Source organism: Spea bombifrons, chromosome 8, assembly GCF_027358695.1.
Source record: "Spea bombifrons isolate aSpeBom1 chromosome 8, aSpeBom1.2.pri, whole genome shotgun sequence".
In the NCBI taxonomy this organism is placed as follows: domain Eukaryota; kingdom Metazoa; phylum Chordata; class Amphibia; order Anura; family Pelobatidae; genus Spea; species Spea bombifrons.
The window spans coordinates 14699172-14716562 of record NC_071094.1 but is presented as its reverse complement, the minus strand read 5'-3'; the positions used below and the strand labels follow the sequence as shown (position 1 = coordinate 14716562).

At 44.0% G+C, this 17391-nt stretch overlaps 1 protein-coding gene across 1 annotated transcript in view; it reads left to right on the top strand.

The window, feature by feature from the left end:
- BRINP1 (BMP/retinoic acid inducible neural specific 1) overlaps window positions 1-17391 on the top strand; it is a 287987-nt gene that overhangs the window by 208371 nt on the left and 62225 nt on the right. The window contains exon 6 of the mRNA XM_053473899.1: window positions 4853-5089. Within this exon, the coding sequence (XP_053329874.1) occupies window positions 4853-5089 (237 nt within the window). The remainder of the gene's footprint in view (window positions 1-4852; window positions 5090-17391) is intronic.

Sequence of the window (17391 nt, the reverse complement as noted above, 5' to 3'; positions counted from 1 at the left end):
GCCAGGCTCTGGAAAACCTCCCCCAGACAGCACACAAAATGTCCAGGCAGGTATTGCCTCACTTGGCTCAGGGATGGTCTTCTTCAGGGCCTCTCCTTGCCCTGGGAGCTCAGGGAAACTTCCTCTTCCCCAACAGTCTCTCTGAGTATCAGGCTTCAGGGGTTTTTCATGCCCAGCACCTGTGCCTGACGCCGGCCCCATAGGAATCCCGGACCGGATCATGCAGACTTCTAGCCTTCTGGAAAAGCAGGCATGGAATTTCCACAGAATGGGGGAACAGAGCATTGGCCCATCCTGCTCTCCAATTGCTCCACCCCAGGGACCCATATTTACACGGAGCTGGCTTTTATTATTTTCATAATCGATTAGTTGGCCGAAAAAATAAATGTAAATTTTTCATTTATTTAAAATAATTTAATAACCAAACAGGATGTTAAAAACAAACGGCAGAATAAAAAAACTTTCATAAAAAGGCATTTCTTGTTTTTATTTCCCAACCTGCACAAGTTATGCACATTTGAGCCCAGGCTTGCCACACTGCCTCCCACATATGCCACATACCCCCAGATATGCCACTCCGCCCACCCCAGATATGCCACATGCCTCTCAGATATGCCACATACCCCCAGATATGCCACTCCGCCCTCTCCACATATGCCTTTTACCCCCTGATATGCCTTGTGCCCCCTGATATGCCTTATACCCCCAGATATGCCATAGTGCACTCATAGATTCACAGACTTGTTCGCAGGACACTTGACACAATACTTTTATAAATAAATACAGGATTAATCTTCACTGCCCCCAGGATTTAGATTCCCCTTAGTTTGCCCCACTTTACCCTCAGTCCCCAGCATTAAATTAACCCTAACAACCCCATACACCATAACTTCCCTTAAATTAACCCTGAATACCACATGAACCATAATTGCCCCTAAGTTAACCCTAAACACCCCATCAACTATAACTGCCCCTAAATTAACCCTAACGACCCCATCAACCATAACTGCCCTTAAATTAACCCTAAACACCGCATACCCAATAACTGCCCCTTAATTAACCCTTAACACCCCATTAACCATAACTGCCCCTAATTTAACCCTAAACACCCCATTAATCATAACTATATAAAAATATGTCTCTCATTCAGAACCTATTATGTCAGGGGCGTCCAATGTGCAGCTTGCGGGCCAAATGTGGCCCGCCGGACTTAGAGGTGTGACCCGTGTGAGCAGGGCCAGACTGGCCCCTGGGAGACCATCATTCAAACCGGCCGCACGACAGCTGCTTTGAACTTCGCGTCCGGGCGGCCGCTTTCAAAACAGCTGTCGTGCGGCTGTAAGACCACCTCTGCACAGTGGCAGCAGTGCCTCAGCTCTTCGTCCCTCCCCTTTTAAGAGTTCCTCCTGACAGGGAGAGGATCGTCACGTCATCAGGGGAAAAAAAAACACAAAAATGTAAGTATTATCAAAAAATAGTTAGGTATTATAGGAAGGTGGACCCATATTCTAGGGGGGAGGGATTCCCTTGGGACAAAAATTAAATACAAAAGGGGGGGTGGCTGGGTTGTGGCATTATAAATTTAATAGAGGGGTGACTGGGGGTAATACACATGGCAGTGGGGGGCATCAATAGAGAAGATGTTGGTTGGGCATCCCATTTGCCAATACAAAAAGGGTGCGGGCATCAATACACAAGGGAGGGGATTGGCTGGGGCATCACATAAATCAATATACAAGGGTGTGGGGGCATAAATACACAAAGGGGGGCAATATAAGGTTGTGGGGGGGACACATAATACTAAAGGGGGCCGGGCTGGAGCATCAATACACAAGGGGGCAAAAATACAAAAGGGGCAGTTAGTGACAAAGCAGTATAGAAAATATTTTTTTATGCTTCAGTGAGGCAGAGCCTGTCCTGGTGTGTGTGATTGGGTGTCGGTGTGGCAGAGCATGTCCTGATGTGTTTGTGTGTGTGTGTTTGGATGTTGGTGTGACACATCCTGTCCTGGTGTGTGTGTGTGTTTGGGTGTTGGTGGGGAAGAGCCTGTCCTGGTGTGTGTGTTTGGGCGTCAGTGTGGCAGAGCCTGTCCTGGTGTGTGTGTGTTTGGGTGTTGGTGGGGCAGAGCCTGTCCTGGTATGTGCTTGGGTGTTGGTGGGGCAAAGCCTGTGCTGGTGTGTGTTTGGATGTCAGTGTGGCAGAGCCTGTCCTGATGTGTATGTTTGGGTGTTGGTGGGGCACAGCCTCTCCTGGTGTGTGTATGTTTGGGTGTTGGTGTGGCAGAGCCTGCCCTGGTGTGTGTGGGAGTCGGTGTGGCAGAGCCTGTCCTTGTGTGTGTGTCTGTTTGGGTGTCGGTGTGGCATTGTCTGTCCTGGTGTGTGTGTGTTCGGGTGTCGGTGTGGCATAGCCTGTCTTGGTGTGTGTGTGTGTGTTTTTGGGTGTCGACGTGGGAGAGCCTGTCCTGGTGTGTGTGTGTTTTTGTGTCGCTGTGGCAGAGCCTGTCCTGGTGTGTGTGTGTTTTTGTGTCGGTGTGGCAGAGCCTGTCCTGGTGTGTGTGTGTTTGGGTCTCGGTGTGGCAGAGCCTGTCCTGGTGTGTGTTTGGTTGTTTGTTTCCTGGCACTTTACTTACTGTAGGAATAAATTGAACTATGTAACTTTTATGTATCCAGAGATAAAACGCCCTCCTGAATCCGTAGTCACTTCAGAAGACAAAACTTTCTTTTGAGAGGAAAAGTAAAGGTCTTGTGTTATTTACTCTGTTTCAGTCTGCATATTTTATTAATAAGGATTAGTGGCACTAAATTGTGGCTTCAGGCATCACGTGAATTATGACTTTTTTATTGTACTCCTAGTCCCATCACATAAGATTCTATCTTGTATTATCTGCCGACCACTGATGTCATCTTTATCCCATAGACATCGATGCTGATGAGTTAAGATTCTATTTTATTTATTTACATGAAACGGCCACCAAAATCCTCAGCACCAGTCCCATGATGCCCTGCCTCCAGTGTGCATCAGCCAGCTTGTACCCACAGTGTGCTCCAGCCTTGTGCAGTTTTATTTGGCTAAACTTGTTTTTAAATGGTTTGTGGACTGATTTTGTTTTACTGTTTAAGTAATTCAGTATCAATAGAATGACATATAAAATTTGAACGTGAACTCACCTGGAACTCACAAAAAGACCCTTCTGCCAAGCTATATGAATCTCATCTGCCACGTGTTTGGCCAGTCCCCTTATTCAAATCATTCTGAACAGAAGCTACTGTCACCCGTTCCCGCTGTTCCGCTGTCTCCTGTGTACACTTACCTCATGTCAGGAGGAAGCGTCACCCAGGTAGTCTGCGTGTCGGATGAGCTCCCCCTGCTCGATGCGCGGTCCACTGCCGCTAGTTTATAGCACCAGCTGGCGCGTTCTCGCATTCCAGCAGAGAGGGGGACGCGCATGTCGTCAGTGTCGGGGTACTGGCGCCAGATTTAAAATTCCAGAAGCTCTCTAGCCCTGTTCCCTGGTGTGGTCTTTAGTGCGTTGCCTGTTCTGAAGCGTTATTTGGTATGTTCGACCTCTGGCTTGTCCTTGTTCTATTTGGCTGTGTTTTCTCCATCCTGTGTATGACCTGGACCGTTTGACTACCTGTCCTGTGTTTGACCCCTGGCTTACCTAACCCTGCGTTTGGTTTTGCTCTCGGTTTATCCGCCTGCAGTTTTGAAACCACCCACTTAGCAAATCATGCCCCTGACCGATTATCTCTGGCGTGTCTTTTTGGGGTAGTGCTCTCCAGCTATACTCAGGGACTATCTACTTAACTATATCTACCTATTCCGGAGCCTCCTCACTGTAGGGTTCATTGAAGACCTGGGGGCACTACCAGGGGTATCTCTGGTACGTTCTCTCTGAGAGAAGAACTTCTATGGTGAGTGCTGCAGTCAACGGTAGGCGTGACAGTATACCAGGGTCATGGATCCCTCTGAGTAAGGCAAGGCCCTATCTGCCCAGGGACAGATGATGCAAGCACATGAAGCCTAGTGTAATAGCTTGGAGGATAAAATGGATCAGCTGTCTCATGCGATACAGATTTTGATATCCCGGTCTGACTCGAATGCTGCTGCTTCTCCCACCACGTCGGTTTCTCAACCACCGTCTTAGAGTCCTCTGGTTTCAACCGCTTCTTCCTGCTGGTGCAGGCTTCTTATTGAGGACTTAATAATATCACTATTAAAAACAAATATCCCCTGTCCCTCATTCCTGAATTATTCGATTGAGAAATTCAGTAGTTTTCACCAAACTGGACTTGAGGGGGGTCATATAACCTGATTCGCATTAGAGAAGGGGATGAATGGAATACACGCCTTCAATACACGCATGGGGCACTACGAATATACTGTAATTCCATTTGGTCTGTGTAATGCTGTGGCAGTGTTTCAAGAATTTATCAATGATATTTTTCGAGTTATAGCACTTCAATTTGTTATCGTTTACCTCAATGAGATTTTGATCCACTCCCCCGACCTAGAAACACATAGGAAACTATTTTCCTGTTTGTATAAATTAAATACCAAATGTTTTCATCATGGTCCGCTAATAAAATGGTTTAAAAAAACATAAACATTGTTTTTGTAGGTTCACATCTAAGGGACATTACTTCTATATATAGTAACTTGTAAATGGGATCATTTTAGCGTATAGCTTTTAATTTAATGTTATTTGTTTGTTGGTCAGATAAGATTTTGCCAAATTTTGTATTTAGTGCTATAAAAATAGTCAGGATTTTGCATTGCAAATATGCCATCATCTACTTTACTCACTTTGTGTTATTTTGTCTAACTCATCGTATCATGTAATTACCCCCAGGTCTACAGATCATTGTCCCTCACTACTTGCAGGAGAAGTTTGTACAGTCCTCTTTGAGTTACATCATGTGTAATGGGGAGGGGGAGTACATTTGCAGGAACAATCAGTGCTCTTGTTTGTGCTCCGAATCCTACCCCCAGTGTAACTGTCCCATCACCGACATCCAGATCATGGAGAACGCGCTGATTAACCAGGGAAAGGCATGGGCACAGGCATACAGAGACTTTGAGAACTCAGGTGAGGAATGATATTTGATATCTTCACTGTCAAACTTCATGCTCTTTATACATTTAATTTACATGTATGTATGTGTGTATTTTCAAAACAAGTTGTTTTCCATCTTTCTGTGCTTTCTTGTTATCCTTTTCTTTTGACAATTAGCCATATCACTTATTTTATCAGTAACAGTTTCATAGTTACCTATGAGATGCAACAAATGTTGATCAATTTATCTTCAAACGTATATCCACATCTATCTATTCATCCATTCACATAAATGTCAGCTTTCTGTTTATGTATTGATACAATATCAAAGTATAGAGAGACCATAGGGCAAACAAGTCAAATGCTGTTAATGGGTTGCCCTGGACCTATGTGTAAATTGAAGAGCACATGTCTTCACTTGTCTGTGGTCCTGGTGTGCTTTTATATGTAAATTGTCGGTCTCAGATCAGCCCCTTCAAATCTTTATGTTGTAATTCTGCTGTCAGATTTTTTTTACATTTTTGGCCTTTATTATTTTTTCAATATAGTTTTCTCATTAATACTTTTCTTACCAAGTTACCTGATCGTATCAGTCAAAAGGACTAATTTAAAAATACATGCTATTTTTGTCCAAACTGCCCTTGTTTTTGCAATGGTTGTGTATATCCCTGTTGCTGTTTTTATAGGAAATTGTTTCTTATCCAGGTAACATTTTTATTACTTAAGTGGGATCTTGGTTTTTGTGATTGAATATGTCTAGTAGGTTTCCCATTTTCACCTATCTGTGCTGAAGTGTGCTAATTGTTTTAAATACTTCTCTGGTACTGTATGTTGATTCTAGAATTGATGTCTCTGCTTTTGGTAATTTGGTAATACCTTTACAGATAAGAGTATCTGACATAGGTAGACTCATTGGAATTATGTGTTTATTCAACCATGGTATGTAAAATGTATTTTCACTTAGTAGCATGCATAATGCTGCTTAATTCTGTCATCTAGTGGGCTGTAAGCTTTGATTTGTTCTTGTAGTTTCATCTATATCTACATTAACAAGGCTGTAGGTTAGTAGATGGTAGTGTTATGAAAGCAGGCTAGAAGTAGGATATTGTATTAATCAAGAACATTGGCTTAGAGATAGAGTACAGAGAGTTGTTATAAATGGTAAATTTTCAAGCTGGACAAAAGTGGTAACTGGTGTCCCTAAAGCAGGGGCGTAACTAGAAGCCTCAGGGCCCCAGTGCGAGAATCTGTTAAGATACCCCCCATCCCCAACCCAATCGACCCCCTCTCCCCCCTTCTCAGGCTATCTACCCCCTCTCCCTCCCTTTTCACTATCTACCCTCTCCCTGCCCCCCCCATTCTCACTATCTACCCTCTCCCTACCCCCCATTCTCACTATCTACCCTCTCCCTACCCCCCATTCTCACTATCTACCTTCTCCCTACCCCCCCATTCTCACTATCTACCCTCTCCCTACCCCCCTTCTCACTATCTACCCTCTCACTACCCCCCTATGTAGTTCACTTACCGTGCAGTCCTATGGTGGGGGCGCGAGGCCTCCCGAGACAGACGCTTCACGCTCCCACCACTGCAGTCGGGGCAGCGCTGAGGCAGGTGATGGCGGCATTTTTTAATCGGATAAAAAAATGCAATTTTTTTTAATTTAAAATAATGTAATAAAAAACGTACAATTTACACTTTCATCTCTTTATTGCAATGACCTCTCTCTATTCACCTTCTTATTTTACTGACATAATAATAAAAGCTACAAGAACCCAGTAGCGTACCTAGCGGGGGGCGGGGGGGGCGGTCCGCACCGGGTGCCGCTCATCAGGGGGGTGCCAACTTGCCGGCACCCGGCACCCCTCCAGAGACGGACAGTAATGTCCGCCGCTGGAGGAGCAGGCTCGCAAGAGAGCGGTATCGGAGGTTCCCTTGAACCGGCTTAAAATCACTCAAGGGAGCCGGAGGTCTGTTAAAGACCTCCGATTCTGCTCCCTTGCGTTCCGCACGGCAACTGCTGCTGTGCAGAGGGAACTCTGGGCGCGGCTTCAGTGCCGCCGGGATCTGACAACAAACCCCGGCGGCACTGAAGCCGCGCCCACAGTGCCCTCTGACCCGGAAGAAGACAGAAGAAGAGGAGCGAAGAGGAAGACTGCTGTAAAAAGAAAAGACTGCTGTAAGAAGAAAAGAAGTAGAAAAGAAGGTAGGAAATCATTCATTAAGACTGAGTGACAGTGAGAGTGGATTGGTATGTGTGGAATCTGTGGATTGGTATATGTGTGGATTGGTATATGTGTGGATTAGTATGTGTGTGGATTAGTATGTGTGGAATCTGTGGATTGGTATGTGTGGATTGGTATGTGTGGAATCTGTGGATTGGTATGTGTGGTATGTGTGGAATCTGTGGATTGGTATGTGTGGTATGTGTGGAATCTGTGGATTGGTAAGTGTTGATTGGTAAATGTGTGAGAGTGATGGGTGTTATGCTGTACCATTTCCAATGTCTTTTTCATTATAATCATGCTCTAAAGTACATCATAACTCCCATCACTCTATACTGTTCCGTACAGTGGCAGAGCTGGGAGACAGATGCCTTGCACCCCCACCGCAGGGTGCTGGTCAGGTTCTATGTGGGCAATGTGGACGCTGGCTTTGGGGTGTGCAATCTGTGATCTATGCCTGTAATTTAGGGTGTTTTATCTATAACTTTAATGCTGAGTTTTTATGTGAATTCCAATTGATCAATACCTGAAAAGCTGGGTTTGTATGTTAATGTGTTGGTCTATATCTGCTATGCTATGTTTCTATACATTATTTATGTTTACCAGCAAATACAGGATTTGTATGTCTTATTCAGTTGATCAATACCTGGGGTGCTGTTTCCATGTGTTGTTTATTTGATCTATACCTTCAGTGCTGAGTGATTTCCAGTTGATCTATACCTGCAGTGCTGGGTTTGTGTGTTCTGTTGATTTATACCTGCAATGCTATGTTTCCATACATTATTTATGTATACCTGTAAATACAGGATATTTATGTCTTATTCAGTTGCACGTGCTGTTTCCATGTGTTGTTTATTTGATCTATACCTGAGAGTTGTGGTTTAGTGACGTAGGGGACAAATGGACTTTGGGGATGATTACGGGGAGAGGACCTCCCAATGTCACGGTGCAGTCAGAAGAAGGGAAGGCTGTACTGACTCTCACAGTCTTCCCCTGATCTGCAGTTGAGGGCAGTACAGCATAATCCCTATCACTATACATCGATCTAGACATTTACAATAATGCAGCATAACCCCTACCACTATATACTATGCCAGACACTGAAGTGGTAGGCCTACACCACATCAATGGCTTTGTATATAGTGATATGGGTTATGCTGCATTATTGTAAATGTCAGGCTCAATGTATAGTGATATGGATTACGCTGCCCCACCGTCAATGTGTGCTCAGTATAAAGTGATAGGTGTTATCCTGTATCACCGGCAATGTGGGCCTCAGTATATATTAACAGTTATGTTGTACCACCGTCAGCGCGTGCCTCAGTATATAATGGAAACAGTTATGTTGTACTACTGTCAGCACGTGTCTCAGTATATAATGATAGCAGTTGTGCTGCACAACTGTCAATGTCTGCCTCAGTGTATAATGATAGTTATGTTGTACTACTATAAGTGTCTAGCTCAGTATATAAAGATAGCGGTTATGCTGTACCACCATCAATATCTGGCTCAGTTATAGTGATAGGTGTTATGCTGTTCCACTGTAGTATGTGGCTCAGTGTATAGTGATAGGAGTTATGCTGTTTCACTGTAATGTTTGCCTCAATATATCATGAATCTACTTAAGCTGCACCACCGTCAATGTCTGTCTCAGTATAGAGTGAAAGGCATTATGCTGTACCACCGTCACTGCCTGGCTCAGTATATAGTGATAGGTGTCATGCTATACCACAGTCAGTGTCTGGTTCATATGGTATATATAATCATGAGTCGACATGGCAACACCACTATATATGCAAATGCTTAAATAAAAAGAGAACAATGTTATGGTGACTCCTGATTATAATATCAGAATTTTTTTTAGTTTATAGTGTCTTTAGCTGCTTAGCCAGTACTTAATTTGTAATGTTTGTCACTCATTTGTTAGGTCTACTTAGAAACTTGTTGTGTTTGTTGTTTTTTTGGGGGGGTTATTAAAGAAAGCACTATTATATGTTCAGTAAATGTTATTTAAACATATTTATTTTACTTATAAGTTATTAATTTATTTTTTCAGATTTCTTGTTGTTTACAGTTGACATACAGTTTACAAATTGGTGCAATAAATATTCTTGCCAACATAATTTTGTAGATGTCTTTACATTTGGGGGGGGTGCCACTTACAGGATCCGCCCCGGGTGCCAAATACTCTAGGTACGCCCCTGCAAGAACCCAAACACGGTGTTTCTCAAACTAGGTTTTAATACAAAGTTATTAGTAAATATTAATTCATATGTTAACTATTTTTCATATTTAATAAAAACTATGAGAAAAAAAGCCTTGTTTAAATTTTTTTTATTTACCAAACTGCCCCCGGTTATGCACATCAGACCCCCAGCTTGCCACTCTGCCCCCATATATGCCTTATACCTCTTATATGCCAGATTCCACTGTGTCCCCTGATATGCCACTGTGCCCCTGATATGCCTTATACTCCTTATATGCCAGTGATATGCAACTGAGCCCCCTGATATACCTTTTACCCCCAGATGTTTTATGACCCCCTGATATGCCTAATATCGATATGCCTTATACCCCTATATGCCCTGAAATTCATAATACCCCCCATACACCACTATAACTCACCCATACACAACTTTGGCTCCTCCCCCTCCCATACACCACTCTGGCTCCTCCCCCTCCCATACACCACTCTGGCTCCTCCCCCTCCCATACACCACTCTGCCTCCTCCCCCCATACTCCACTCTGCCTCCTCCCCCTCCCATACACCACTCTGGCTCCTCCCCCTCCCATACTCCACTCTGCCTCCTCCCCCTCCCATACACCATTCTGACTCCTCCCCTCCCATACACCACTCTGCCTCCTCCCCCTCCCATACACCACTCTGCCTCCTCCCCCTCCCATACACCACTCTGCCTCCTCCCCCCTCCCATACACCGCTCTGCCTCTTTACCCGGCTCTGTTACTGACAGAGAGGATGATTCTCTGTCAGCCTGTGAGTGTCTGCATCGCACAGACAGCCTCCGTTACTGCACTTCACTTACACTGTGGCTTCTATGAAGCTGCAGTGAAAGTCCTTGTCAGTAACGGAGCCGGGAGAGAGGCAGAGTGACGTATGGGAGGGGGAGGAGTCAGAGGGGTGTATGGGAGGGGGGAGAGAGACGGAAGTGAGAGACCGGCCGACAGTGAGGGGAATCCAGGTCTCCTGCAGCGTTGCGGGGGATCTGGATTCCGGTGTTATAATCCGATCTCTGTTTGAGATCGGATTATTATAAGGAGGGAAGTTTTTCAGAGCATTTGCTCTGAAAAAAACCTCTTTTTATAATCGATAAAAATCGATTCGATTAATCGATGATGAAATTCGTTGCCAACGATTTTCATAATCGATTATTGCTGTGCAATTTTGGGCACCTATTCTAAAGAAGGATATCATAGCACTAGAAAGGGTGCAGAGGCGGGCTACAAAATTAATAAAAGGAATGGAGCGCTATAGTTATGAAGAAAGGTTAACAAATTTAAATATGTTTAGTTTAGAAAAACGGCGCCTCAGAGGGGATATTATAGCATTATATAAATATATTCCGGGCCAATAGAAACCATTGTGTGGAAATCTGTTCATAAACAGGACTATGCATAGGACACGTGGTCACGCGTTTAGACTGGAAGAAAGGAGATTTCGTCTAAGGACGAGGAAAGGGTTTTTTACAGTTAGGACAATAAGGATGTGGAATTCTCTGCCTGCAGAGTTAGTTTTATCGGAGTCTGTACAGCCGTTTAAACAGCAACTGGATGAATACTTGGAAAAACCGAATATTCAGGGATATAATCTTTAATTATGGGGAAACAGCTTATTGATCCAAGGAGATATCTGACAATGGAAAGAGCCATACTAGGTTTTTTTGCCTCCTTTTGGATCAACGGCAAAAAATTAACAGATATAGGAAAGGCTGAACTTGATGGGCGCATGTCTTTTTTCAGCAGTTTGTATTATATTACATAGTTACATAGTTATATAGATAACTATGTAACTATGTAATATAATAGCTCTATAGATCCTTGATACAATTTGGGTTTCAATTATACCTTGCGCTCTCACTTACTATCCTACATTGTGTACTTCTATACACTAAATTAACCCAAGTAATGGTTTACTGGTCAAATCTACATACCATAACCATGGTGGTGGGGGACTCAAGAGCAGGAAATTGGCCTTGCCACACAGATCTTTTGCACAATGAGTTGCACGTTTAAACGAATTAGATCCAGAACAGCGCTGGCAGTAGAATTTATTCCTAACCCTAGGCAAAGTATACCTTATGACCAAAAGTATGTGGACACCTGACCATAACACCTATATTCTTCTCTGACCTCCCATTCCAAAACCATGGATGTATACATGGTGCCACAAAGTTGGAAACAAACAGTTGTCTAAAATGCCACTGGAGAGCCTGGTAAAAAGAAAATATGGTTCTGCACTCAACTCCCAGGAAGCTGGGTGCTAGCAGGAAAAAAGGGACAGCATAAACCCTCTTGAAGCACGCAAACAAAGAAAAATAATCCCAGCACTCCAAACAGCTTCCAGTCTCTAGGACACTTTATTAAGCGAGAGCAAACAAAAGCAACGTTTTGGCCAAACAGGGCCTTTATCAAGCTAACAAATGAGTATAATTCTATACAAACCAATCAGGTTCAGTAAAAAGTCACACCACGTAATGCAAACAATTAGTGTTAATTACATATCATATTTAAAAACAATCACCAAGTGATTTAAAAACATCAAATAATTAAAATGTTTACATCTACATTATACAGTATATTACAAATAATCAGACATATTAATGGCACATAAAAGATTAGGTATTCCCAGGAGGTCTCCCATCCAGTTACTCACCAGGCCCAACCCTGCTTAGCTTCTGAGATCACACGAGATCAGGCACATTCAGGATGGTATTGCCTAAAAACGCATGTCATCAAATCTCCCAAAAAGGGGGAAGAAGGTGTATCGGCAGAAAGGTCATCAGGACAACCAAGTACATATAATGTAGACACAATCATTTAATAACATTAAAGAGCCACAGCAATAAAGTAAAATGGGAAGAAAAAAAAGAAATACCACGAGCAAATATGCAATGAAAGTACCGTATTTGCTCGATTATAAGACGAGGTTTTTTTCAGAGCAAATGCTCTGAAAAATACCCCTCGTCTTCTAATCGGGGTCGTTTTGAGGTCTGATTAGGAGACTAAGATCCAGATCCCCCGCACCGCTGCAGGGGACCTGGATCCTCCTGTCTCACCCCCCCCATCATACACACACTTACCGGTGCTTCCTGCTGTGTTGCCGGGGCAGCGGGTTGACGTCTACGCGATCCGCGTAGACAACGTCCGCTGCAGCCGGAAGGAGGTGTGGCTAGCAGCGGGGGTTGTCTGCGTCCGTCGCGTAGACCTTCCCCGACTGTCAGAGATCAGAGCTCCCCGCACGGGTGCGGGGAACTCTGATCTCTGACAGCCGGGGAAAGTATATGCGACGGACGCATACAAACCCCCACTGCCAACTCCACCTCCTTCCGGCTGCAGCGGAAGGCGACGTCAACCCGCTGCCCCGGCTGGAAGCACCGGTAAGAGAGGGGTGAGAGAGGGGTGAGATAGAGTGTGTGTGTATGTGTGTGTTAGTTAAATGGGGGTATAGGGTGTGTGTGTGTTTTAAATGGGGGCATAGGGCATTTCTGGAGTGGTGTTAAGGGGGCATTTAATAGAGCACTCTGCCTCCTGAAATGCCTTATACCTCCCTATATGGCACTCTGCCCCATAATATGCCTTTTAACCCCCTAAATGCCAGAGTGGCATATAGGGGTATAAGGCATTTCTGGAGGCAGAGTGCTCTATACAATGCCTTTTAACTCCCTTAATGCCACTCTGCCTCCTGAAATGCCTTATACCTCCCTATATGCCACTCTGCCCCATAATATGCATTTTAACCCCCTAAATGCCAGAATGGGAAATAGGGGTATAAGGCATTTCTGGAGGCAGAGTGGCACATAGGGGGTCAAAAGGCATACCATGGGGCACAGTGGCATATAGAGGGTTAAAAGGCATATCATGGGCCACAGTGCCATATTGGAGTGGCAAGCCTGGGGCAGATGTGCGTAACTGGGGGACAGGTTGGAAAATACAAGAAATAAAAACAAAAAAAATATTTTTGTCAATCATAGCTTTTATTTAAAAAAATAGTTTACATGAATTAACATTTGCTGGTAAAACTTTTTTCCTTTGGGGTCGTCTTATATTCAGGCTTTTTCTTTTTTTCCTAAGTAATATTCAGATTTTGGGGGGTCGTCTTATAATCAGGGTCGTCTTATAATCGAGCAAATACGGTATTAAGCACATCCCATACTGCGCTATACCCAAATTAGTCCATATTCTGAACAAAGCGTAGATTTAAGTGTATTAAAATATTAAGCATATGAATTTAAAAAGTGAAAAAAGTGCAGTTTATCAAAAAATAAAGAGAGTCTGGTTGCTGGGGGTCCTCCCATGCATCTTGATCGATTTCAATACGCTCAGTTGGGCATTTTTTTTGATCATTGGTGCGACGGCATCATGTCCTGAGAGACTTCACCGCATTTGAGACGCTATGCGCCTCTGCCTCGTCCCTGTCCTATGATATTTCCCTGCTCTACAAACTGCTGTTGTCCATCTTGAACCCAGTCCCTCCGGCTTTAATGAGTCGATGGGAGGTGTCGTTGCAGGTCCTCCTCGCGTAGGAGCAATGGGAGAGGGTATGTGTTCTTACCCATTGCTGCTCTCTGAGCAATAGGGATCAGGAACTGTCATATAAGTTGCTGGCTCTTTCGTATCAGCCCCCAGCAGTGGCGACGCGTTATAACCCTGCTATTGCAGACGCATGTTGGAGATGTGGAGTCTCTACTGGCTTCTTACTACACCTGTGGTGGCATTGCCCGCGAATTGTCCCATATTGGAAGGCCATCCATATGCGGGTTGGGGCCCTCGATGACAAGCCAATCCCCTTTACACCGGAATTTTTTCTTCTCCTGCATATGCCTTTTCCGATCTCATGGTATAAGTCTTCTGTGCGTCACCTGGTCACCGCAGCAAAGGCATTGATTCCTTTGCATTGGGGTGACCCGGTCCCTCCTTCATTGGAGTAGCGGGTCTGGCGGGCGGAATGAAAGCGATTATAGAGAGGAAATAGTATTCTCGGCCAATGACGCGATAGAACGGCACCACAGAATCTGGTTCCACTGGCTGGAGTCTCTTTCCAGCTCCGGATCTGAACCCTTGTCGGAGTAGAGTGGGAGGTGATTCCGAGGCTTCCCCCTGCTTGCCGTATTTCCTCTTCTCTTTCTCTCTCTCTCTTTATTTTTCTTTTTGCCTCCTGTGACCCGTCACCGTCCCTCTCCCTGATCCCTCCCCTTCCCCCTCTCCTTCCCCATCTCCCCTATCCAACCCCCCCATCCCTGTAACGAGGATGCAGATCTCCTCACCCCAGGGACATAGATTCCTTAAATATTCTGCAGTGGTGCAGACCACTGCCATGTGAGGTTTGCAACCCCACCGGGGTTGTTACGCTATTTTATGCTCTTGGGCTTATCGCCTTCCTTTGCATTGTTTGTTTATCCACATACACCCTTTTTTCTCCTTCTGTGCCCTGTTTATGAAAAATTACTGATTTACCAAAAAACAATTGACTAAAATGTCTTTGAATGCTGTAAGCATTAACATTACCCTTCACTGGAACTGGTTAAAGTTTCAGAAGGCCCCCATAAGGACACGGTTTGACAAGTTTTGTGTTGAGGAACTTGAGTGGCCGGCACAGAGTCCTGAACACCTTTGGGATGAATTGGAACGCTGATTGCGAGCCAGGTCAGCATCAGTGCCTGACCTCAGAAATACTCTTTTGGCTGAATTGGCACAAATTCAGATACACATCAGGGAAGGCTTTCCAAAAAATTGTGTGGAGATAGTTACAGGTGCAAAAGGGTGGGGCACACCTGCATATTAATGCTCGCTCATAAAGGTTTGATGGTCAGCAGTATAAAAATAAATACGCCTGCGTGCTGACTGGTGAAACTGTTGTCTGCTTGACGTTTACATTGTGAAGCAACAGGTATCCAACCACATGTCAGAGCCCCATAAATAAATTAAAAAAAAATTATGTAGATTTGTTAATTTTATTATTTTGGTCTATATGGCAGGAGTGTAATTCTCTCCTCACGCAACACCTTTCTGCTTATTATTCTTTTCCCTCTCATCATTGGAAATATATGCTATGCATTTTTTTAATCAATTTTCTTAATTCACTTGAAGGTTTAGCTGTCCAGTTTCTACCTTCCCCTGGCGTACCTTGACAACTCAATTTCTTCCACTGCGTCTAAACATCAGTTTAGGTTCCCCCCCTTAACTTGCACAATGGACTGACTTTTTCGGTTGCTAACTGTTCATGTGTAGTGGACTATTGGTAGCTGTTTATTTGTTGGGGTCAATTTGTTGGGGTCAATAGTTAATTTGAGACCAATAGTGTTGGAGTTAAGATACCTAACCTCTCACAGCAGGACAGGACACACAAGATTCAAAGTAAAGTCAGTTTTAATTCACTCTGCAATTAAATAAACAAAGTCTCTTAACAACATAGACTCACAGCTTGTTAATAAACAGCAAATAAAAGAAAAAACAATTTTCTTCACACGTAGGAGGCTCTAAAACTTGCTTCATGACTGTTAACATTGGAAATTCATCAGGCAGCCATCAGTACCAGGCTGGAAATTTCTCACGCTGGCCTCCTCCTTATGTTCAAACTGTAGCTTTTTAAAACTTGTTTAGCCTCCATGATCCACATGTGCAGCTTCTGCCTGTGCACTGCATACAGAATTTTAACCCCGTGCCAGGCACGTCACAGAAAAACATCCCAATGGTAACAATTGACAAGCCTGTCAAGTCATGGGTTTAAACAAGCGTATAAAGCGATATAAGATCACTTTCTTCCCCCATACAGTGTTGCTGTAATGCCTCAATATTGAGGGATTCAGCAACACAAATATCTGCAGCAGGGGCCCCGTCTGATCACTCCACTCTGGGTCAGCGCATACCTCCCAACATTTCAAAATGCGAAAGAGGGACACTTTTTTGTATATCTCAAGAAACTCACCAATACAAGCAATTGCACTTTAAAATGTTGCGCTTGCATCGCCACTTAAAACACGCTTCATTTTTGTCAGCAGTCATGCATATTAAAAATAACCAACACTTTGAATCGAATTCCCATAAGGCTCAGTCAGACATACTATTTCCATGATGCTGGCTGAGCATCATGGGAAGTGCAGCAACAGTAAAGCTGCAGATGCTAGCTGGGAACTAAAATTCCTATGATTCTCAGCCAGCCAGGTGTCCACCATAGTCCACAGCAGCAGAGATTTTTTTTTAATTAAAAAAGGCTAATGTTAGCCTCCCTCCCAGGACCCCTACACACTGCCTTTACACACACTCCCATAAACATACACATACACTGCCCTTACATGCACACATATACATGTACACTGCCCTTACACCCACATTTACACGTACACTGCCCTTACACACACACACACACACGTACACTGCCCTTACACACACACGCATACACTGCCCTTACACACACACATACGCGTACACTGCCCTTACACACATATACATGTACACTGCCCTTACACACACATACACGTACACTGCCCTTACACACACACATACATGTACACTGCCCTTATACACACACACACATACACGTACACTGCCCTTATACACACACATACACAGACACTACTCTCACACATACACATATCCATGTACACTACCCTTTGATTTTGGAATCAAAACATTTGCTACTGCAAACATTTTTTGATTTTTAGATATTCAGTGGAACAAAACAGTGATCACATTATTCTTAATGATATTCTTGTAAGAAACAGAATACAGAATTTTAACCCCGTGCCAGGCACGTCACAGAAAAACATCCCAATGGTAACAATTGACAAGCCTGCCAAGTCATGGGTTTAAACAAGCGTATAAAGCGATATAAGATCACTTTCTTCCCCCATACAGTGTTGCTGTAATGCCTC